The 24209-nt window shown below is 38.3% G+C and overlaps 1 protein-coding gene across 2 annotated transcripts in view; it reads left to right on the forward strand.

Moving 5' to 3' along the window:
- TRPC4 (transient receptor potential cation channel subfamily C member 4) overlaps positions 1-24209 on the forward strand; it is a 132968-nt gene that overhangs the window by 57008 nt on the left and 51751 nt on the right. For both annotated transcript variants that reach the window (XM_008631416.2, XM_017731290.1), the window contains exon 3: positions 14732-15250. In XM_008631416.2, coding sequence (XP_008629638.1) covers positions 14732-15250 — 519 coding nt within the window. The remainder of the gene's footprint in view (positions 1-14731; positions 15251-24209) is intronic.

Consider the following 24209-nt stretch of genomic DNA (forward strand, 5'->3'; position numbering starts at 1 on the left):
TGCCCTGGGGTTTATGTGCTATTCAGTGTGCTAGCAGCCATTGTGAACTCTTGGACATGAAGAGTTATCAGGTGATTGGTAGGAAAGCTTGCTATCGTGGGACTTTTTGGGAGGTAGGGAGAGAAAGGGCATTGTTTTACTGTCAAAGGCTCAAGTTATATTTTATAAATCTTAATGCATGTATCTGATTGATAATTATTTGAAGTGTGAGAAGGTAGAAAAGAAGAGGACAACAATACAAGTTGTCTTTCACTTGAATCTACTGATGCAATTCTCATCAGAAAAACCAGTGACTGATTATATGCCAAAACGTGTCTCAACATTGATTTTTTTTTTTAATCAGTGTTGCTATGTAGTTTTGGAGAGAATGAAAGACTGTAAGAGAGCAGCCAGGATGAGGGAATGGTCCTGTGTGAGGAAGTGTCAAGGATGTTGTGCAGTATAGTTTCTAGGCCAGTGGAACAGACTTCTCTCTGGATCTTCAGGCACTCACCTAAGCTATCTGGGAAGGGATATGGATGACAAGGCTGGACAGCTTCTCAGGATAAGTGCCTTCAGTCTGGCAGCATTCCCAGAAACAGATAAAAATTCTAAAAGTGAAAAGTCAGGGAACATCATGAAAGTAGCACAGAGCCTGAAGAGTCATTTTCCATTCCTGAAATACTGGCAGCATAAATGCTGCTCTTCTGACAGAGCTCCTATCAGGCCTGACAGAGCTCCTATCTCCTAGGAAATTCCTTACATGCAGCCACATCACCCACTCTGTTCTTTTCATGTCTCTTAGTATCTTTAGACTTCTTGAAATTGCCCTTTGAGGAGTCCCAGGGTCCTGAGATGAAGCCAGTGCTCTTCTTTGGAGCTGCACTTGCAATCCAGCTTCAGTCTCAGTCTCTCTTAATGCGTGCAGAGCATTTAGGCAGCTTTGGCCCATTGTTTTCTTTCCAAGGCTCATGGGATATCATTTTCCCTGTCCTACATTGCCACACAGCCCAATGGTGTATGTGGGAAAGCTCCTATGTCAGGGTTGTACTTCCTCCTGGTTACAGTGGGCCATCATAGAGAAGACCAGGGAACATGTACGGGTTGTAGGCCCAGCATGCCTGCAACAGACTTTACGTAAATGTTAAACCTGATGTTTTTTGATGCTGTTTCAAATTTTCCCCTAGTTACTGAACTGGGAGTTATATTGATCAAGAGGGGGCAGAAGGAGAGGTTTTTGAGCACTGCATGATGCCTGGTGGTTTTCTTATCTAAACCTTTCTCCAGTCTTTGCAAAATACCAGTCACAATCTCTTGTGGGATATTCTTTGTTGAGATCAATTCAAGCATCATTTTTGTTTTGAAAATGTCTGCCACAGAAGTTTATGAACTAAATGTCTTTTTTGAATGTTCTGATTAATGACAGTCTAACTACTAATGAGTATGGAGAAGACATTGCAGGGATACTTTGTTGGGCTTGAAGTACACATTCTTGGAGTGGAACGTAAGGACAAAGAGCTGTTTCTTCTCACTGCTAGCTGCCTGAGTGGGCAGCTGAGTATTTTTTTCCCAGTGGCAACTGATTAGTTAGAATTTTCTGGCATGTTGATAGACAGATGAATGGGAGAGGTTTTGTCGGGGATATTTCATTTTATGGATGAAATAGATAGAGTAGCTTATCCACATATTCAGTCTTTCATATAACCATTTGAGCACATGAGAACAACATGTAGCACAGGTGCACTATAAAGGTGGAGCTGACTAATTGCATATGGGATGGAGATAAGAATTTACACAAGTATTGTTCTTGGATTTTTAGAGGGTGCTGGCTGTTTTCAAGTTCAAAAAAAGCTGCACATAAATGTCATTATGTCTTGGCAATAAACCCAAGCTGTCTGTGTTTATATGCATCAGAGCTAAGGTGGGTGGATGAGTAGAAAAACCTGTGACAATTACTAAAGAAATGCTCCAGAAGCTGGTATGCCTGTGCCATCAAACAGAGCTGCTAGCAATTTCAATATTGAGGTAGGCAATGTGTTCTACAATATGCACCCATTACCTTGTAACAAATGCTAAATCATGATATTCTAAAGTTGAAGCAGTAGCAAAAGATGAATGCCAAAATATGGGGAAACATGGCAGTTTCTTGACCGGTACAAAATGATGAGCCAATTTTTACTGGCATTATAAAAAAAATTCTTACTAGCAGGATCCTTACAGATAGATTCCTGGAAGGTAGTGGTATTGAAGATGACTTTCCCCAGCTATGAATCTAATCCTCTGTTTTAGCAGTTTGCAGAAATCCAGAAAATTTTGGTGATGACAAATACAGATTTATTTTAAAGACGACTCGTTAATCAAACTTCTACCTAAACTCGAAGTGTTACAGATTCATGAAGATTAAGTACTTTTCTGTCATTACTTGCTGGACTTTTCATATTTCTTGTTTTAAGCTCATGATAGAAATGAAAGTACTTTCCTACCATGGCGAGATGTGTGCAGATTAGCAAAAATATTTGAAAATCTAGAATAAATCAAACCCTTTTAAAAAACCCCACACCTCAAAATCTTTAGAAAGTTAATTAAAAAATAAGGTCTGTGGAAAAGTTAGATTTCTCCTCCAGAAGTCACATTTTCTGCACTGATTTCTTTTCCCATCTTTTTATGATTTTTGAGGCCCACTTTACAGCACTCGCCCAAATTTACCATCAGAATAGGGACAGCATACAAATTAAAAAATAAAATGTCCAAAATCCCTGCCTTCTTACAGTCAGTAGTCCTGTACGGTCATCTTCACAAGCCTCCATGCCTGGCATCCTTTTCAGCAAACCTACCTGCTTTCACCTCCTTACAACTCATCAACTGGAAAGATAGCTTCATCTAAAGATTTTAATAGTCTTTCAGTGCCTGAAAACAAGTTAAGAATCAGCTCTGAGGCCAGTATTATAAATCTGTTAAAACCAAGAGGTTCAACAAACAGAAGCTTTTTAAATTGAGGTAGTCTTGTCTTCTAAGGTCTAGAAATCCCCATTGCCAATTATTTGTACATTTGGTGATGCAATTTAACTTGGGAAGTTAACAAATTTATAACATTAAAGGAGCAGTATAAACAAACCAATATCTCTTCTGCCTAGAGCAGCCTCTGAGGGAACAATTGGTGTTTTTGCCCTTGATACAGCAGCTTGAGATCTGTGCTCTGTATAAATATATACTATATATAAATGTATGTATACAAATACATGGATGTAAGGGGGTGGAAATCAGCCCCTCATTCAGATGCCTGAAGCTGAAGGCAAGGTAGCAGTGGAGCTCAGTCTGTGCAGAGATGAGTCCTCCCTGTCCCCTGCCTGCGCTGCAAAGTGCAGACCCTCCAGTAGGTCTCATGTCATATCTGTGTAGATCTCTCTCATTCTCTGGAGTGTCTTAAATGGTAAAATGCTGTTTGAATCAGTCCATTTACTGCTCACATGTAAGCCAGATAGCTGAGGTCCCAGTAAGGTCAGTGATGAGCAAGAGGGTTTGTTGACCAAATACAAGTGTCTGCTGTAAGCTAAGAAAAAGACTTCCCTGGACTCCACTCACTACATCAACCAGGGGCCCAGCTCAGTAGCTCACATGTAGTGGGTAAGTGAAATGTGAAGCATCCTAGAATATCTGTGAGATGTGTTGTGGCCTTGGAGTTATGTCACAGAACCTGTGGGCAACTGAGATGAGCCCTAGATCTTCCTGGGTATAATAGGAGCTTAAAAACATGATTCACATATAGAGTTATAATTAGGTGTTTAAGTCTGAAGATAAGTACCATCCAGTAGGTTCTTCTGCAACATATCCTCTTTCTGTCAGTGCACAGTGCAGAAACCCAGGAAAGATTTTAGGAACAGGACCACCTACTGTTTAAAGAAACTCAAGTCACAGCAGTTTCTGATGGACACAAACCTCCAGGCAATCCAATGCTGTACAGTGGTCCACTGAAATATATTTTCAAAGAGCCACTATTCTGGAGTTCTTCTTTGTCTATAAGGAGCCACTGTGCTCAAATGCAGTTACCTTGAACTTGCCTGTGGAGATACTTCTTAAATAAGTTTTATGCAAGAGTAGAATTTGAAAGACTTTCATTAGTCCTTTAGAGTCAAACATGCAATCATACATAATAATCTATAAACGAAATGGCTTTCGAAAGCTTCAGCCATGGGAAAACCCTAGGAAAATTTACAAAACAGAAACATGCCGTTGTCAGGAAGCTTGTTCATATATGGCCTTCCACACACCACCGTTATCTTCGCTTGTGTCACAGGGCATCCCTTGTCAAATTGCTCTGTAAGCAGTGAAATTTATGAAATCTGATTTCCAAATAGCTATATGCATCATGATTGAATTTCCTCTTTTTGATGTTATGAACATTCATCAAAGCTTTTGAAGAGGCTGATGCACTTATAGTATCCTGTTTTTGTATGAATTCTCTGGTGTCTAGTAACATAGCTGTGCTCATACTCCAGAATTCTCCTCAGATCTCAAACATCCATCTCTTTTGGGAAACTTGAAGGAATTTAATATTTCTAATATTCCTTCATGTTAACATCCAGCTGGAGCAATCCAACAAATTCAAAAGTCACAATGGACTGACTGACAAAGCCTATTAATGTGATAACAGGGGCTTACTTGTCTTGGGAGACTACCAATTTAGCTTGTCAATTTACCAACTGTTTTCTGGATAGAGGATATGTATGTCACATACTGTGCTGACAGAAGTGTTCTAATTGTACTTTATACCCGTGCCAGGATCCATATCTTCCATATCTTCACCCCAGATTGGCAGGAGGCAAAATTAGTTCCCCTTTCAACTCAGATACTAAAACACTACTGAGAGTTGGTAATAAAATATTACCTAAGTTTGCAGGCTTGTCACAGTGTGTGAGGCCTTCTGGCAGGGAGGAAAAAAAAAAAAAAAGAGAAACCTGAAATATCTACCCTCAAAGCCTAACATTTCATATTAGGTACTGCTGAGATACAGCTGAATATTTGTAGAAAAGGGAAAAAGTTTGCCACCATTTTATTTGCTACCAACTTGTTTTAGGACGTTTACTGTAAGTACAAGCAATCTGGCTGATAAGATTAAATTTCTCTTCCCTGCTCTTTGCTCATTTAGACCTTTGCTTATTAAGTCTCTGCTTACTACCATGCCCTAAATTTAGTAAAAATATACTTACATACGCTCCTGAAGCACATTAGGAATACTTTATGCATGGATGCACCATGTGTAAGATCTGTACAGATCAAGATCCAATCAACTGGTAAACTCAAGAGAAATACAATACTAAGATAAGCCTAACTTGAAACAAACAGTACTAAGGGGTTTGAACCAATCCATTGCCCCTGGCATCAGTTTCAAAGGCTCCTTTCTAGCAATGTGCCCTTAGACACCTCTAACTAACTATTCTGCCCCTGGTCTCTCACTGTGTAGGGCAGGTTATAATGATGCATGTTTCTCCTTTGATCTCTTTGCAGTGGGAATTCAAAGGGGATATTTTTATTTCGAGCAATCTTCTCTTGTTTATTTACATGTTTCCAAACTTCTTAAGCAGCAGGATTGCTCAATTGATTCTTGCATGCAGGGGGGATCTTAAAGTGTCTATTGTTAAGGAGTTGAACCCAGCTGAGAATACCATCAACCTGTAATAAAATGCAGTTTACATCCTTTGCTTCTCAAATGTGTATTTCATTCCCAGCGTATGCTAGTGTAGATGTGTAAGCCTTGGTCTCCTCTGTGTACTTCAGAAAAAATGTCCTGTTTTGCATCTGTGAAATATGGGAAAATTACAGTACGGTTCAATATGGGAAATTTACAGTATGCTGCTAAATAACAAACCACTGAATAACATACTGGGAATAATGTACTTATGAAACAGTTTACTATGAAATTCCTCTGCATCCTCTGAAGATACAGGTTTCTTTGTCCCTGCCATAATCTTTTGTATTCCTTTATCTTCATATTTTTAAAATAGAGAAAACATTTTTCTGTAACTGTTATGCAAATTTGCCTGTTTCCCACTTTGTTCTTTGTGAGTATAACCCTTTTAACTTTCTCAAACATGAAATTTACTTCCCAGCCATGAAGAGATCACAAATTACTTTGCAATGTTAAATAATTGTAATCAGCTGCAAAGAAGCTTAGCTAATTCCCGCCCTCTGAGACACTTATATCTCCTAAGGAGTTTGTTGATACCAAGGGAGGCCACCAATCTGTTATTGTCTTTTCTGAAAAAGCTCCTTACAAAAGCCACGTTTATAATTCCATAGCCAGTGGGACACCTTTTCTTTTTTCTAGATCTAGGAAGCTCGGGGATAAACAAATGATCCTGCTTAGATTCTAAGAACTCCTTTTTTTCTGACATTTCCCTGAAGACCTCATTGCCAAAGCAAGCTGTTTTCTTTTCACCTCTCTAGCTGACTATTGGAACCATTTTGGGACAAGAAAAACAAACACGGGAGAGCAAGAGCTTTTCCACATTTTACTAATCAGACCAGAGACCAGAGGTTTCTCAGCAAATGGAATATCAGACCTAAGATTCATTGAAATGATTTTGTCTTTATGAACCATTCTGTGTTTGAGAAAAGTATCTATGCATCCATTTTGAAATTCAGATGGGAAGGACCCCACTAGATCTACTTTGAACATTCAGGACATTTCAGTATTGACTTTACTCACCATGCAAACTGTGAGAGAAGTATATATGAGCTATACATTATGATGGAAAAATAATTTAAGTTCCCCTTTAATCCTTTCCATAATAAGATCTTTCTTCTTTCTCAGCTCTCATGTTTTTCCAAACCATTTTACTTTTCTTCTTTCACTGTCCCTTGAGTGAAAACAACATTTGCTTGTCACTCCTCATTATGATCAGTCAAGCGATGCCCAGAACTCTTACTAGAAACACTCCTTTACCTGTTTAAAAATGACATGTGGTGAGAGAGCAAGTGTAAGTTCCATAACTGAAAACAAATTCTAAATAACCTGTTAGAAATATCTAAATATCTAAATATCCTGTAGACACTTCTATTGAGTGTCTACTTTTAAGCAATTTCCCACCCTTGCTCAAGCTACTGGCATTGACTGATGAAACAGCACATCCATTCACTAATAATGCTCACAGGAAAACATTAATTGGAAAGGAGCAGTTTTGTGTACAGGCAGTATTTTGGATCAGAGTTCTTTCAGAGATACAGGGAGGAGAAATTAAAAAAAAAAAAGAGAGAGAAATAAAGCCCTGAAGTCCTTTGACATGAGTCCCACCCAACAAATTTATGCCCTAAATCTATCAAATCCAATATCTTTTCCTCTGCTTCTGTCTGGAAGCTGTTATCAATTCATTTAACAGTATTTTCTTACCATTCTCTATTCTCCTTTTTCAACTAAAAGAAACCTATAGTTTTTTACAGCAGGGACTATCTTGAAGAAAATAGTCAAACATTCTGCTTGTAAGCGCCTAGAAGAAAATATAGATATGAATAGCAGTCTACCAGGATTTGTCAGGAACAAATCTTGTCATCACAATATAATTATCATTCATCACCAGGTAGCAAGCTCTGTATGTTGGGGAAAAGCATTACATATCATATAGCTCGAGATTTGTAAGATTCCATAAACTGTCACTCAAAATACAGTCTAAGAAAACCACACTCACAGTAGTTGCCAACAGTACTTGGTGAAACAGGATGTATGAATTCAACAGAGGGATGAAATGAGCAGTCCTGCAGGGGTCTGTCCCTATCAGTGCAATTATTCATGACATTTTAGATGAAATAGAGGGCATGTTAATTCTGTAGACATCAGACAATGTGGGGATCTCAAGGCTGTTGCAAGACACAATTAGAATTCAGGTTTTGGCAAGCAAGAAATTATTTCTGTAAAAAATAAAACAGTTCATTAAGAAAAAAATTAATGTTCTACGTAGAGCAGAAATAATCAACCAAGTAGGTATTGGAATTGAAAACAACTAAGATAACAGTTCTTCAGGGAATATTAAAACAAGACTAGCATAAAAAGACTGGACAATACCATATTACTGTTCAAAAGTCAGTATCGCATCTGATCACATCAGAATGAGCACAGATCATAGAATTGTAGAATCACAGAATGGCCTGGTCTGGAAGGGACCTTAAACACTACCTTGTTCCAGCCCCCATAAGGAAAGTCTGAATGAAAAATTAGAAAACAGAAGCTAAGCAAAGAAATAAAATAGTCTCTGTATCCACATTTCACAGAACCAGAATTTATGGGCTTAAACTGCACAAAGGTAAAACACATGAAGTATCAGAAACATTGTGAGGAAATGGTGTGACATATCCACCCACCACTGCAGAGCTTTAGGAACAGATTGGTCAAATTCTTTTCCTTAATGTGTTACATTAGTGCTTTTTGTGCAATGTGGCTGTCATGGAGACTGGAAGTGATCAGTCCATGCTGTGACTTTTGTGACACACAAATTGGTTCAGTAGTAATAAGATGAGCATGAACAAGCATTAAAAAGCTAACGTCTTAGGGTAGGTTAAGTGTAGCTGATAAAAAAAAACCCCACATCCAAGGTTTTGAAAACTCAGCTTGTGCTTGGAAAAAATTGGATGAAAATAACTCAAACTTGTAAAATTAATTTTTCAAAATTCACAGACTCGTAAAAAGGCAAGCACTGAAGCCTCCTTAAATGTGACAGGGATTTTGTATTACTACAAACATCCCTGTTCCAGTCATGTCCCAGCAAAGCTGAAAGTAAATTTTCAACAAAATAAATGGACATGATATTACATAAAACACTATTCTCGGTGGGGGGAAGATATCCTTTCCTAACAGTAATTCATATTAGCACCAAATGAGGGCATTTAGGCCTGAGCCTTGGAAATACATTATGACATGTGATATACATTGAGAAGGTTTTAACAGAGGCAAAAATGTCACCTTTCCCCCCTTACCAGTAGGAGACAGACTAAAAGCAAGCTCCTAAGGTAACACGTTCAGCATTAACACGTTCATGCCCTCTTTTCACACATCCTGGACAACTGGCCAAAATTATGAATGCAGTACTTTTGAAAGATACCTGTCTTGTATCCCAGCAGTGCAGGTTAGGAGACATGAGCCATGGTTAGCTGTGTTTCAGTATCAGCATGAGATAGCACAATAATCACATTTTGAGCTAGCTAGCACATGGCTTGTGCCTGAAGAATAAATTTTGTTGAGCTCTGTGCTAAGGGGAGTGTTTACCTTACTCGATTTCAGCTATATAAAATTAGATATATATCTTGGGTTGCTTGTCAGAGCTCCTTTCTGCTAGACATCTTTCTTGGATGACATTAAATATAATAGTTTCATAAGAAAATATTAGGGACATTTTGTAAGATTAATAGTTAGAATTGTCATAATCATATAGTATAATCACAAGAATTTAATCTGGAAAAAATATGGAATTGGCCCCTCTTATTGTTAGATTATAAGAAAATACTGGAGTAAAGGAACATTTCAAGATACATAAAAACATAATCTGGAATATTTTGTTAAAAAACGTCCACAAGAAAATATCTGATTTTTAATTATTATTTTTTGCTATACCTACATGGCTTCAATGTATAACTGGAATTACATTAGACTCCAGAGAAAAGAAATCTGGAAGACAAGCATTAAACACCTTGCCAGCACTGAGGTAAAATCTGGATATGAAAATGTTAAAGGACACAATTTGAATTAAGTCTTATGAAAGTATGCATTCTTAAGAAGATACAATATTACTAAAATATTTACATTTAGTCCTCAGATTCTTGTTAGTCAATTGACAATGCCTAAGACCCCTGGATACATCTGTTTGCTACATCTGTTACATATCTGTTTCCTACATTGGTTTTGTGGATACATCTGTTTCCTACAAAAAGGGGAAAAAAATAGACATGGAGGTAGAATATTATCGAATGAAATATAATATTTCAGTAGCAGGTTAAGAGTGTGGTACTTACCTTCAGGAAATGTTATAAGTTCAAGGACAATAAAGTTGAATCCTTCCTGGGGAGGCCATGGAAGTTGCCTCTGGAAAGCAGACAATGACAGTGTACCAGATTGGTGTTGCATGGCTAGTGTCACACGCACACTGCTCAGAAATGATGCTGTCCCTGAGCTCAGCTTGGCCACTTCTATCCACTTGCCTGCCTTACATGCTCGATGGCCACAGAGCCTGCCAGCTGTACGATGCACAGTGAGCAGCCCGGGATGGGGAAAAGCACTTTCAGACAATCAGGAGCCACCGCTGCTGTCCTGCTGTTTGTGTGGTCTTGTGAGGAGAGTTTCAACATGGCTCTCAGGACCCCTCCAGTGCTATGATAACTGATTTCAAGTTATTTTGACATGATATCTCTAAGTTATTCCAGGTATCTGGATGTTTATCAGTGACTTAGTCCATGTTAAGGGAGTTGCGGTAGGAGGAATTTTTGAACCCTACCCGGGGGAACTACTTCCATGGTCTTAATCAGGATGTATTTCAGGTGATCCAACAATGACACAACAATAGCAAACCAAAGAAGAGAAGAACTCAACAAGCCAGAATGTAAAGCATGGGACTGTGTATGCATAGGGATAACTCGTGTGCTGTGGGCCGTACGGGAATGTAGAGTTAAGCATTTTCAAGGTGTCTGACTGATGACAGCTATAGAGAAATAGTGCTAAAGCAGCTGAGACTTTGATTACACACTTTTATAATATTAATTTCCTTATATAACCTGGTACTGCATGACATAAGTATTCATCTTATCTGTCGTATATTCTCTTTTTTCCTTTGCTTTAGGTTTTTCCTCCAATCATGCTATCATGATGGACATGACTCAGAAATTTATTCCCCTAACTACCTGAAACCATGAGGGATTTGCTTTCCTTTACAAACAAAAGATAAAATAATTGCAAATAAATAAACAAAGACAAGAGCCAGGGAAGCAATCTATTTGCCCAAGGAAATAGTTTTCCATAGATTCTGAGCTCTTGCACTTAAACAGCAGGTAAATGGATACTGCAGTTTTCCGTCTCTCTGTTGAGATATAGCAGTAATGAGAGCTATTATGGATAATCTAGATGGAGAAAAGGACACACATGGGTTTTACATTCTTCCTTTTCCAAACAGACTGTTGTATTTTCTGTTTCCTGGATGTCTAAGGGCTCATCAGCAATCAATCTCTCATTTGATGTCATGACGTCTCAGACCTAACTGGCATTAATTTAACCTAGATTTCTCTTCCTGTCATAGCAAAGGAGCTTCTCTTCACACTGACCATACAGGGAATATAAACGCATTGAAGAGGACTGTTCCACCTGGTATCCAAAAGAATTGTTAGATATCCCAGCCAGACTGACTCATTCCCACTTAAAGTGAATGCAGGGAAAGGAAATGTGACAAAAAATCTTGTGCCCTTGAGCACGGAAGTGTTCAGACTTTGAGCTGTCCTTTATTTTCTGTTTTATTTTCTTTTTGTCTACTAATCACATAGACATTCATAACAAATATACACAGTCACCAAACCTCTTTGTTCAGCCCCGTAAATAGTGTTGAAGTAGAAAATCTTCAACAAAATGTAAGAAGGCAAAAATTGCTTGACCTTGCCAAGTTTAAGCAGCCTCAAACTTAGCACACTAACTTCAAAATGCGTAATATAGTTACACTGCTGCTGAGCCTTGGGAAGTCCCAGTCACAGTCAGTGACTGTAAGACCTAGTAGCTTTCCAGGATTTAAGGAAGACTTGCATGTTTTCTGAGAGTGTTATGTCAAAGCTTCAGAATATGTGACTAATATCAGTGTGTGCTGGTTATTTGGTTTAGTTCTCTTTAAGAGAATTATTTTTCAGTACTTTGAAAGTAAAATTCATTGTAAGTCTGACGATTTAAGAGCAAGTACTCTGGGTCAACAGTTAAATGTTGAAATTTTCTGAATGGCATGAGAGCGCTCAGTACTTCAAAGATAAGTACTTCATTTTGCTTCGGATGAGGGAATAATTTGACCTTATTACTTTGATATTCTCTCTTTGGTTTAAATTAGTACAAAATCTTAAAATAGGAGGTAAAGGGTCAGGGGTTAAACTCATTATGTAATTAAAGTAGAAGTCATAGGGTTTGCCCTTTAAGTTTAAATGTTTCTGTAAGTTAAGGCTAAAAAGATTTAATAAGCACTTCTATATTTGGGTAAATTCTGATGCTATGAATTCCAAAAATGTGTGCATTAGCCTTGTATCTGAGTTAGCTTAAGATGAAAGGCTTTGATAAGCTATGAGAAAAAGCAAGCGGCTTTTAAGGAAATGGACCCCATGTACAAGTCAGTCACTGTAATGCCATGTTGTTTGAAGTTGTGTCTTAATTTTTCAGAGCTTGCAGCTGATGATATGTTTAAGATAGCCTTCAGTTCTGGCAGGGCTTGAAGCAAATGTTACTTTAGTACTGTCAGAAAGTACAAAGCTAGCGACATGTGAAGTGACAGAATTATACTCTGAGCAGTCAGTGAGTTTGAAGTTACAGCTTTCTGTCCTTGAGTTTTCTGCCCTTGCAGCTCTCTCCTTCGCTCCCTGGTACCCTGAACTTGAGGCCGAGGGGGAGTCTCACTGCTTGTAGCAGACACTGTCAGAACACAACACAACACAACTCTGTAAACCTTTTTCAGTTTTATGATAGCCAAAAATCTCATTTCTACTAATGCAAAGTTTGAATCTCTACTGCCATTTTTATCTTTCTAGTCTCAAAAGCACTGGCCACAGCTGCAATTTAGAGAGGGAAATGTGTGTGTATGCACGCAGTGTTTTCTTTTTTCCTATATAATATGTAAGTAGAAGAGAAGATAAATCTAAGACTGCAGTAACCTGTAAGAATTGAGGTTGGAAACAGGTCTCACTTTCTGCACTGACACCAAAGACAGGTGAGAAAACAGACATGGATTTCAAGCCCCAGTTCACACTGGACAGGAATAATGATGTGATCTGGGCACCTGGGCATCCCCAGGTGGGCTCTGTGCAGCATCCAGCCAGGAGGCGACAGATGTCCCAGAGGTACCCTGGAAGAGACGTGACAGAGAAGTGTGGCCAGAGCTACAGAGTCCTCTGGGAAGACATATGTCCAAGTTGTGGGTTTTGCCCTGAGACCAGGCACAGCACACAGACCTCCTGTTTATTCTTGTACCCAAGTGTTCCCTCCACCCATATGTATCTTCAGTATATTCTCAAATGGGTTCTTTATCTCATGAGTAATATTTAACCTATGTTTCTCTGTATGTCTGCACACACACTATTTTGTTTGTACCTCAAAATAGAGAAAGCAGAAGTGAAGTTGCACAGGAGCTGCCTGGCTCACTGGTTGTGAACATCTACCTGTGAGGATAGCTGCTCCCTCTGCATGGGATCATGAGGGTGGGTATGCCAGCTCAGTCCTGTGCTGAAACAAACTCAGTGCCAGCCTGACAGTGCCGAGCCAAGCATGCATGTCTGAGTGCATGGGAAGGGAGAAAAGGGATTTCTGCCTGTTGACTCCACATACCCTCTCAGAATCTGGCACAGCTACTATTATGGCCCAGCAGGTTTTGCTTCCCTAGGGATGTGTGATTACTGTCCTGAATGCCAGGTGTCCAGTCTTGTCTTTCTACCCCGTTTTACCACTCCCACTCCACTTGTGTTTTTCCCGCCTGGCAATGAAGACATAGTGCTGTCATGAGACTTGCATCAAACATTTTTTTCTCCCTGAAGTGGCCATCTATTTCCCTAGCATTCAGATAACCTTGAGTCAGATGTTTTCCTTTTTTCTTCCTCCTGAAAGAGCATCTCTCAGAGCACCTATCAGTGGTGCTCTATGGATTGAGTTTTGTACTTGGTTATTGAGCTGTGGACCAAAGGCAGTCTGTAAGTGATGGCCAATACCAATTTTTTGATTGACACTGGCTAATTGCACTTACATTCATAATCATACTAATTGAATGAATTGCCTTGACCTTAACCTTAGAGCCTGGTAGTTTAAAATAAACAAACAAGCTTAAAATGAAAGACCTTACAGTTTTCTGATAAAGAAGACGACAATACAGAAATGCACATCAGAAGAGTCTTTAAAAATGGTGTCTGGGGACCTTTTTTCCTACAAACTTCCCTGTTTTACTATAAACAGAGTATGTTTCTTTGTGCAGGTGAATGTAGAACTGAGCCTTAAAACATTAAGCTCTTTGCAGCAAATATCTTTGTGTCTCTACACAGTCTTATTTTCAATATTCTCTTTAAGAAAACACATTTTTTTCTCATTTACTTGCCTATTTTATTTTATAAATATAATTTTCCTGTGTCCTGGTCATTGCTTTCTTCAGAGATTCACAGTTATGCCCCCATGATTCCTTCTTCCCTATAAAACTGAGATAAACCAGTGAGAGAGAGCATTTCCATCTTGCTCACTTCAGGGGACCGGAGAGGAGCACTTGTGTCTAACTCCTCCTTGTTTATCTAATAATTTGCTCTAATGAATCATTGCCCATGGGTTGTTTACATATAAAAGAGGTTCCATGAAAAATCACACCCTGTTTATAGCAATTTATTACCTGGGAAGATGCTATCTTAGCTAACTGAATTGTTCTGTTTAAAGTGTTTCCTTCAACTCTGGCCAGAAATAAAGATCCATCAGTAAGTGTATTACCTGGTAAACCACTTGTAGCTTAATTTTCTATAACTCCTATTCAATAAGAAGGCCTGTAATGGTTTTTTTCCTCTTTCACAGGTTCCACCAGTGCTTCTGGACAAGCAGTTTTCAGAATTTACGCCGGATATCACACCTATTATTCTGGCTGCCCACACCAACAATTACGAAATCATAAAGCTCCTTGTGCAGAAAGGGGTGTCTGTGCCCCGGCCACACGAGGTGCGCTGTAACTGCGTCGAATGTGTCTCAAGCTCAGATGTGGACAGCCTCCGCCACTCTCGGTCCAGACTCAATATCTACAAGGCTCTGGCGAGCCCATCATTGATTGCTTTGTCCAGTGAGGATCCTTTCCTTACTGCTTTTCAACTGAGCTGGGAGCTGCAAGAACTGAGTAAAGTCGAAAATGAGTTTAAGTCAGAGTATGAGGAACTGTCACGGCAATGCAAGCAATTTGCAAAAGATCTCCTGGATCAGACACGGAGTTCCAGGGAATTGGAAATTATTCTTAATTACAGAGATGATAACAGCTTGATAGAAGAACAAAGTGGTAATGATCTTGCAAGATTGAAACTGGCAATTAAGTACCGTCAAAAAGAGGTGAGTGTGCTGGAGAATATTTAAGCATATTCAGTAGTAGTAATGTGATAGATAAGAGCCTGAAATACAACCTTTTAACTGAGACAAATTTCTGCTTATCTTTTTTTGTTCTACTGGGTTTCTGCTCTTTTTATAGTTTCAATTAGATGAATTTGAACAGTTTGATAGTATCAGAATTTAAAATGTTCTCTTCTAGCACAGATTCTGTGAAACTTTTTCTTCTCTTACATCTGAATAGACATAGTCTTCAGTAGTTGTGCTCTGAAGTGCTCTTCAGTAATAGGATGAGAAATATATAAAGCATACTTTAAATAAACTTTAGCCGTGTCTGACAGAGAAAGGCAGCTACGTGTTTAAACACATACTACAGGTATCTCTATAGAGAGGTTTCTTCAAAAAGTAGGTATAGATACTGAAACAGAAGTTTAATAGCAGTGCATGACTCCTAGAAATGCTGACATTCAGATTCTCTTTCATAAAGAATTCAAAATGGAAATACCTGAGTATTGGTGTCCATGACAATTAAAAATTCATTCATTTTACATTTACTTCACCAATATGTACATCTAGTGGGAATCAGAGGATGTCTGCATATCTTTTTAAAAGTACTCCGGTTCTTTTGTGCATGCAAAAGCAAAAGAAGCAAGACACAAAAATGAGTTAGGAAGATAGTTCCCATGATATTTCCCAACCTTCACTTAATCCCTGCACGTCATCATGTCAGAATATGTTGTATCATTTCATTAGGAACCTGCACATACCAATTCAGCTGAGCTATGGAAGTCCATAGGCAAGACAAATGTAACTGTATAGTACTTGTTCATGTCAATTACAGCAAATGCTTAAGAAACTTCGGTGCTAAATTGAGCTGGTCTGTCTATCACTGCTAAATCTCTGTTCTGCAAAATATAATAGTAAATGTGTTATTAAGTATTTTAGAAAGATTTGAAGAAATAATAACCAAACATGTAATGATTCTTTTGTTCATTTGAAACAGAATTTAGTAATCCTAAGAAGCTACCATGGAAGTAGGGAACTACAGAAGTACTGATGGAAAAATACCTCAATTAGTCTCTGACTTCTAATAAGTCTTCTAATAAGCTTTTTTTCCTTCAGGAAATGTATTGGATAATTTTATATTTTATAGTATAATGTTTCAGGCAACATATTCACTGCCTTCATAAATTATTTTCAGATCATACTTTGCCAGACTTAACAACCACTATTTCTATTTCTTGAAATGCCAATCCTGTCTTACAGTCATTTCAGAAACTGCTGTTTTTGCAAGGATTCATGCATTCAAATGAAATTCTGACCTCTCATGATTTTTTTTTTTAACCTTAACACAAAGCTTGAATTTTCTTAATTTGAGGTAGTGCTAGGCATATGTAGGGTGAAATGTTTTTTATAATTGCGTCTGATTGCTGTGCCTAATTAAGTTGCAGTAATACAGCTGATTACATCATTGATTCTTCATAATAGAAAACATTAGGCCATAATGATTTAATGAAACAATACCAAGTCAGGGGATCTTTTATATTTTATACACATTTTTCATTTCCATAAATATTTCCAGCTATCCCTACCATTAGATTCTTGCTGAAGTAAAATCAAGTTTTACTAGATTCTTTAGCTGTGTTTCAAAATGTATTCCATACAGGCTGCTGAAGGAAACAGTAGCCTCTGTAACTGTTCAGTCACTTTACTTCTGATTATTACTACAGTATTCTGGTAGGTGCAGCTCTAAGTTCAAGAAACTTACCTCAGGCATAACAATTGCTCGGTTTCTGGCTGTCCTGGTCCATGTAGATCATGATAAAAGCACATCAGCAGAGTCTTTCTATTTCTTGTGTTAAGGATGCTGCAGAGGACACTGGATACAGAAGCATCCAGGGCCAGGGGGTTCTTTCATCTCGGGCACTGGAACCCAGCCAGGAGCTCTTGATAGTATAGTATTTTAGGCAATATATTCACTGTTTCTGTGAATTATTTTCAGATGCTTCTGCTCTAGACTTAACAACTACTATTTCTGTTCCTTTAAATGCTCCCCACCTCCCCCCCAAGAAAACAGATAAGAATGCATTGTCTTCCCCTCTTATCTTACAAGCCATCCCTAACATCTCAACCTTTATTCATGCTATTACCAAAGAACATTGTTACACCATATTGGGACTGAGGTCAGAGCTCTACAAGTAAGCAATCAGGTCTGGTTGTCCAGAATGTCCAGTCTAAATCCAAAAATTGCCGTTAAAGTGACAAAATAATGATGAATGAGGACAAGTAAAATTAGAACGTGTCCTTTTACGTTGTTTTTATGATTAAGTGTCCAGGAGTTAAGTATTATTTTTTTCCTTTCAGGTTGAAAATAATACCAAAAATTATTATCAGTAATTCCTTTCAGCATTTTAAGCAACCAAACATGAAACATATTAGAACTAAACCTTGAAAAGGGGTGGAGTAGTCTTTGGAAAATATAACTTGGTTTAATCTCAAGACAGAGTATGGAGTAGAACATCAGATTGAGTGTACTTGTAGAAGCAAACAAGTGGATGGTGAAGAATTTTCATTGTGTAAGGAAATGAAAATTGACAAACGTGTAAAGAAAATTACCAAGCTTGGAGTTTTTGAGGACCTTCCAAAATGACATGATGTTTGAAATGTAGATCTAGAAATGCCTTGGAATGAACAGAGAAAGTCTCTTGAAATTAAAGTGATTAAGCTGTGCTTTTTGTAGTAGTCTGCAAGTCCCTGGTATCACCCTGTGTTTATGGAAATTGAGAAAGTACCTTTATTCTCAGAAGTGTCCATGTTCACCACTTTGCCACTGAAGTGGGTCTTCCAAAAACCCAAAACTTTATGCCAGTTGGGTTTAAGGTTCTCCATAGTGAAAGCTGCTCATCTCTGCATTTGCATTCCTTTCACACTTGCCATAATACTGTGATTCTCATTTATGTGCTGTCAAAAGGCATCTCAGTGGTATCGATTCTCAGTCCGTGGAGTCAGGTCAGAGGTGTGTTATCAACAAAGAATCTTCCCTGATAAAATCATCATTCTTCTTTATTAATAACTAATGAGGTTCAAAGATTCATACTCTCAAGTTTACCCTGCAGGATAATGTCTGGAAAGAATATCTGTTCAGAGTTATGGGGCAGAACCAAAGAGCATCCACCAGAATGTACGTTTTCTGTGCTTGCCCACAATTATTTTTAGCATAGCACATTTTTTTCTGTTCATTTTGCACCACTGGTGCTGTTTAGCTGTCAGCAAAGACACATTGCTGAAGCTTATGGTGCCTGTTTCTGACACCTACTGTTGCCTGGGCTACAACCAGCAGCAAACAAGGAAGATTTCCTGGAGTCACACAGCCACCCTGAGCTGGGAATGGACATTTTGTTGTCCAATTACACGTTGTTTAATATTATCTCAAGTAAGGGAGAGTTTGGTTTTGTGAAGGCTGCCACAATTTCAAGTACACAATGGGCAGTGAGAAGTAAGTTTCACTTCTTTCTGAATCAAATAAAAATGCTATCTGATTTAACTGCAGCTCCATGTAAGGATGTAGAAGGGGAATCCCAAATGTGATTCACAAGCAAATCTGAGTTCAAGTTAATTGCAAGCCTCTGGTGCAGCAATGCAATTAAGTACAAGAGAATAGTAGCTGTCTTTATTGATTAGTAGATAGTCATCTTTTCCACTCATTACAAAATGCATGTTTTCTTGTCATTAATATTCAGAGTTTTTAATAGAGGTATCACAGCAAAAACCCAGTGTCTGTCACTGTTCACTTAACTTTTTTTTAGCTTTGGTTCTGTTTAGGTATTAAGCATATGACTACAAAAACATGAAAAAGTGCTTACTACAATGCTTACTAATTTTCCCTTATATGTGAAATGAAGAAGGGGGAGATTAATAGGCTGGATCAATATCATCTGGTTTCACAGTAAGTTTAGTTAGTGCAATTTAATTACTTATACTATAACTTGTATCTCTCTTTCATTTGCCTCACGCTAAATGCCCCATTTTCATTTAAGCTATAGCTGTATAAGCTCAAATATAGTAACGGAATGAGGTTGTAATTATTGCTAGTACTGTCTCCTTTTGCTTTGTTATTAGAAATTCTCATATCAATACAGAAGAAATAGGAATTTTTAAGTATGTAACTGTTCACCTTTTCTCTCTCACTTTTCAAATGAGTAAACACTGGCTGGTTTGTGTTGGGTTTACTTTTTTTTTATCTTTTCCATTCTTAGTTTATGCTGATCATCTTTCTCTTCCTTGACAAATACACAATCACTGGTGAATTTGGAATACCTAATATTGTAAATAGGATGTAAATAGGTGAAATTCTGCACATTTCAAATTAGCAGTCTGGAAAGATTTTAATAAGCTTTTCCCTGCTTTTACCTTGAAAAACCTAAAGTAAATGTGTAGTTTACATAGCCTATATCCAGTGTTATCTATCATGTTGAGACCTATCTAAAGAAGCCAGAACTAAGTTTTCTAGAGTTTTCCTGATCCTGAATCAACTTTTTTAAAGGTTTGATTAAAAAATTTCTAAATTTTAATTTCACTCCATGTTTACTAGACATGCAGCTGCTTAAGTACTAAAATTCTCCCGAATACCTCTAGTTGGTCTTCTAGATGCTCCCTTTTCCCAGGGGCAGGACCTGTTTTTCTGAGTTGTGAGCAGCTGCAGAACCTGTACTGGCAAAGGGGCAGAGAGAAAAAGGAAGTGGGTTTAACAATTTGACCTATTTAAAGACATATAAAATCAACAAGAGTGCAGGCTTTATTAGAAAGAATTTCAGGGGAAATATTCCAGGGAAATCAGCTTCAGACTAAATTAAATATTAAATACATTAATATAATATTCAGATTTCATAGATAAATTCATGTTTTCTAGGAAAGTGATGCTGCAGGATGAAAAAAAATTGTTTCGTTTTGATAACAAAAACCATCTGTTTACTTCTGCTCAAAAGAGGACTTTTTAAAAAGGAATCACCAGTTCTTCCTAGTTTTCTATGCAAAATACAACCTTAGTGAAATGGAAATATTTCACAATAATGTCAGAATTTCAGTGAAATTTTCAATGAAAACATGCCAAATCATTTCAAATCTGTCATTTCATGTCAGTGTCTAAACACTTCATTTCAATGAAGTAAAGGATTTTGTTTGTCTGCAATTACTTCTTAATCCACTTGGACTTTAACATTTTTGCCAATGAAATTCTTATAGCTGATATCATCCCATATCATATTTTTATAGAAACCACTATAGGCATGATAGAAAGCAAGAATTACTGATTTTCAAAACTATCTTAGCAATTCCTCAAGAAAATAATTTTAAACTACTGAAATGAAAAGTTACTGTGTTCTTAATAATATTTTTAATGTTTAATTATAATGAATTTCTCATTAAAAGTCTTTCAGATGCAAAAACCTGAATTACTGACTCTGTAAGCAAGAATTACTTTGGAAAAACATTATCTTAAGAATTGTTCTGTGCTTAAAATTAACCCACACCTGAAACACAAGCAGAAACACAGCAGCCATGTGTAGCAAGTCACTGTGTATATGAATATTTGTCAAAAGACTGCAAAGGTGCCCTCAGAAGTCTCCATGTAAAAAATAACAAAACCTCACAAAAACCAGACTCTGATAATATTTGGACATTTTTGACACCAAACGAAGATATGTTTAGTCTATGAATTGCATAACTGAGAGGAGTGATATATACATGTTTGGGTCCCTGTCTCCATTTCGGCAGACTCTCAGCTATAGTACTCAAAAAGTTTGATAAACATTTTTCCATGCAAGAGTCAGGTACTCTAAACCAGGTCATATGTTTGCTTTGTAAATCATGTAAAAGTCTCCGTGTTTATAGGTAAGAAGTCCACAGATTGTTAAATAGTATGAATTAGGTGATAGATTATCTGCTACACATACAAAGTCTTCTTCTAATTGGTTATAGAATCCTTTCAGTTGGAAAAAAACTTTAATTCCAACGATTAACCCAGCACTGCTGAGTCCACCACTAAACCATGTCCCTCAGTGCCACATCTACATGTCTTTTACATACTTCCAGGGATGGTGACTCAGCCATTTCCCTGGGCATCCTGTTCCAGTTCTTAACTACCCTTTGGTGAAGAAATTTTTCCCGACATCCAATCTAAACCTCCCCAATGCAACTTGAGGTAATTTCCTCTCATTCTACCACTCATTACTTGGAAGAAGAGGCTGACCACCATCTCACCACAACCTCCTCCTCTCCAGGCTGAACAACCCCAGTTCCCTCAGCCACTCCTCATCAGACTTGTGCTCCAGACCCTTCCCCAGCTCCATTGCCCTTCCTGGACATGCTCCAGCACCTCAATGTCTTTCTTGTAATGAGGGGCCCAAAACTGAACACAGGATTCGAGGCCTCATCAGTGCCGAGCACCCCCAGGTCTTTCTCCACTGGGCAGCTTCCCAGCTGCTCTGCCCCCAGCCTGTAGTGCTGTCCAGCAGCCTGTAGTGCTACCTGGGGTTGTTGTGACACAAGTGCAGGACCTGGCACTTGGCCTTGTTGAACCTCATGCCGTTGGCTTCGGCCCATCGATCCAACCTTTACAGATCCCTCTGTAGAACTTGCCTATTCTCTAGCAGACCAACACTCTTACCCAAGTTGGCGTCCTCTGCAAACGGACTGAGGGTGCAGTTAATACCCTCATCCAGATCATTGATAAACATATGAAATAGGACTGGCCCCAACACTGAGCCCTGGGGTCACCACTAATGACCAGCTGCCAGCTGGATGTAACTCCATTCACCACCATTCTCTGGGCCTGGACATCCAAACAGTTTTTTAAGCCATAAAGTGTACTCCCATCCAGGCCATGACCTTCCAGTTTCTCCTGGAGAATGCTGTGGGAAATGGTGTCAAAGGCTTTACTAAAGTCCAGGTGGCCAATATCCACAACCTTCCCTCATCCAGGTCACCTTGTTATAGAAGGAAATAAGTTAGTCAAGCAGGACTAAATGAGGTGTAGCTGTCCATGTGGAAGCTGTATTTATTGCTGCTAGGAAAAAATGTTCTTAAATCACAGGGCACATCTGCTTAACACAGCATTTTGTTGTGGTGAAGCAATTTTCCTAGAATATGTGAGCAAAGTCCTTATACAGTCAAAAGACAGAAGTATGCGCAGAGGGAGATCCTGTCTGTTCAAGATAATCTAAGTTAATTCCAGAGACATCCTTCTCTGCTCCTGTGGCTGGGTAAGGAAACAGTGTACTTCAATTAGAAGAATTACTTCACTAGGCATTGAAAATGTAGGAGCAGGTTAGACAATTTACTGCATCAACTGAAATTTCTACCCTGTGGTAACAGAGACTTCGAATTCTGCAGGCTCAGAGCCCACGTGCGGGGAAATGAATTTCCGTAATAAGTAATTAATGATGTCTCAGAAGACATCAATAACCTTTAAATGCTATATGCTATATATATACACACAAGTTGCAACCCTCTCATCACAGTTCCAGTTAAACTATTCATAAACTAACATCAGCGTCTTTGTATTTTGAGCACTTGATAGAAGTAATTAACTCAAAGAGGAGACTTGCTGTTAATGAAGTACAGTGGAAATCTCTCATTTCAGTTCATTTTCTGCATCTTCCTTATAAGAGACATTGGAGGGATATCTGCCTCAAACAGGAAAAACCAGTAGTGCAAACCCCTAACCAGCAGTGCACAGCCCTTCAGTTAAGATGAGACTGGCAGCAGCAGAAGCTGGTTTGAAGGAGTCCCTACTAATGCACCTACAAGCTTCCCTAAAAACCTCGGGTAGATTTAGCACCATGTCTCAAAGTGTTCTGTCCAAAAACTAACCAATCCATGCCTGTGCTAGGTGTAACTGGCCTGAAATAAGAGCAACTTCTTAACTGAGGCGCATTTGAACATGCTGACTGAAGCTTCTGTGTGTTGTTGCAGTGCAAATTTTTCTACTGCCTGACTCTCTCCACTGAGTATTTATTGAACAATAAAACAAGATAGCCAAAGCAAACTTGTTTTAGGCCAGTCTGCTCGTTCTTTTAATCCATCTTCTCTTTGTTCCACCAGAGGTCCGCAGAGAATTCTTCTCTTGCTTCCTTACCCCTTCCTTGATTTAGTGTAAGCCTTAGCCATCAAAATTAAAATAGCAAAGGGTGTCTTTATCCATTGCCTCCATCAATATGTCCACCCATTGTCAAACAAAAGATTTATGAGAAAAACAAATGCTTGTTAGATGAACTCACTCTTGTGCTTCCAAAGAGATCAGATCTTTATTCAGTTGAGCAGAGAATATTACTTTCTAAACTTTCTAGCTCCAGGAATTAAAGTAGAAAAATTAGGAGATATGTTGAATATGGCAGTGGTTTGACAAAGAGGAACTTGCATTTTCAAAGTCATATAGGGTTCAATTTTGAGTGCTGGCATTTGAACTTCTAGGGTATTTTTCAAAGAGAAAGGAAAATGTTTACACAAAACTATCAAAAAGTCCTCCTTACAGAGACACTTGGCTTTCTTCTGTAAATAGTAGGATGATATTCTTCAGTGTTGAAATATGTTGGTTATTGAGATTTTTTACAAAAATAAGACATTTTGAGAAAAGATTTCAGGAAATTGGAAATGTTTTTGTTACGGAGAAAATAATCTCATTTGCCAGTGAGTACTTGCAAACTAGCAAGGACTTGATAAGGAAAGATTTTGCAGAATGTTTTGGAGAACAGGGAAAAGCCAAAGGTGGATACATACGAATAGGAGAAGAAAGAAATCCAGAGATGAACATCCTCTGCCATGTTCTTTTTTACATCAAATCATGGCTTTTATTGTTTGAATGTGTTTCATTCCTGAGTACTATTGGATAAATGTTAGAGTCTTTAACACTTATGGGAGAGAAAGGCCAATGCAGATCTTCAGAAAGTAGAAGTTGCTGAAGGTCTAC

Source organism: Corvus brachyrhynchos, unplaced genomic scaffold, assembly GCF_000691975.1.
Source record: "Corvus brachyrhynchos isolate BGI_N302 unplaced genomic scaffold, ASM69197v1 scaffold103, whole genome shotgun sequence".
NCBI classification, from domain to species: Eukaryota; Metazoa; Chordata; class Aves; order Passeriformes; family Corvidae; genus Corvus; species Corvus brachyrhynchos.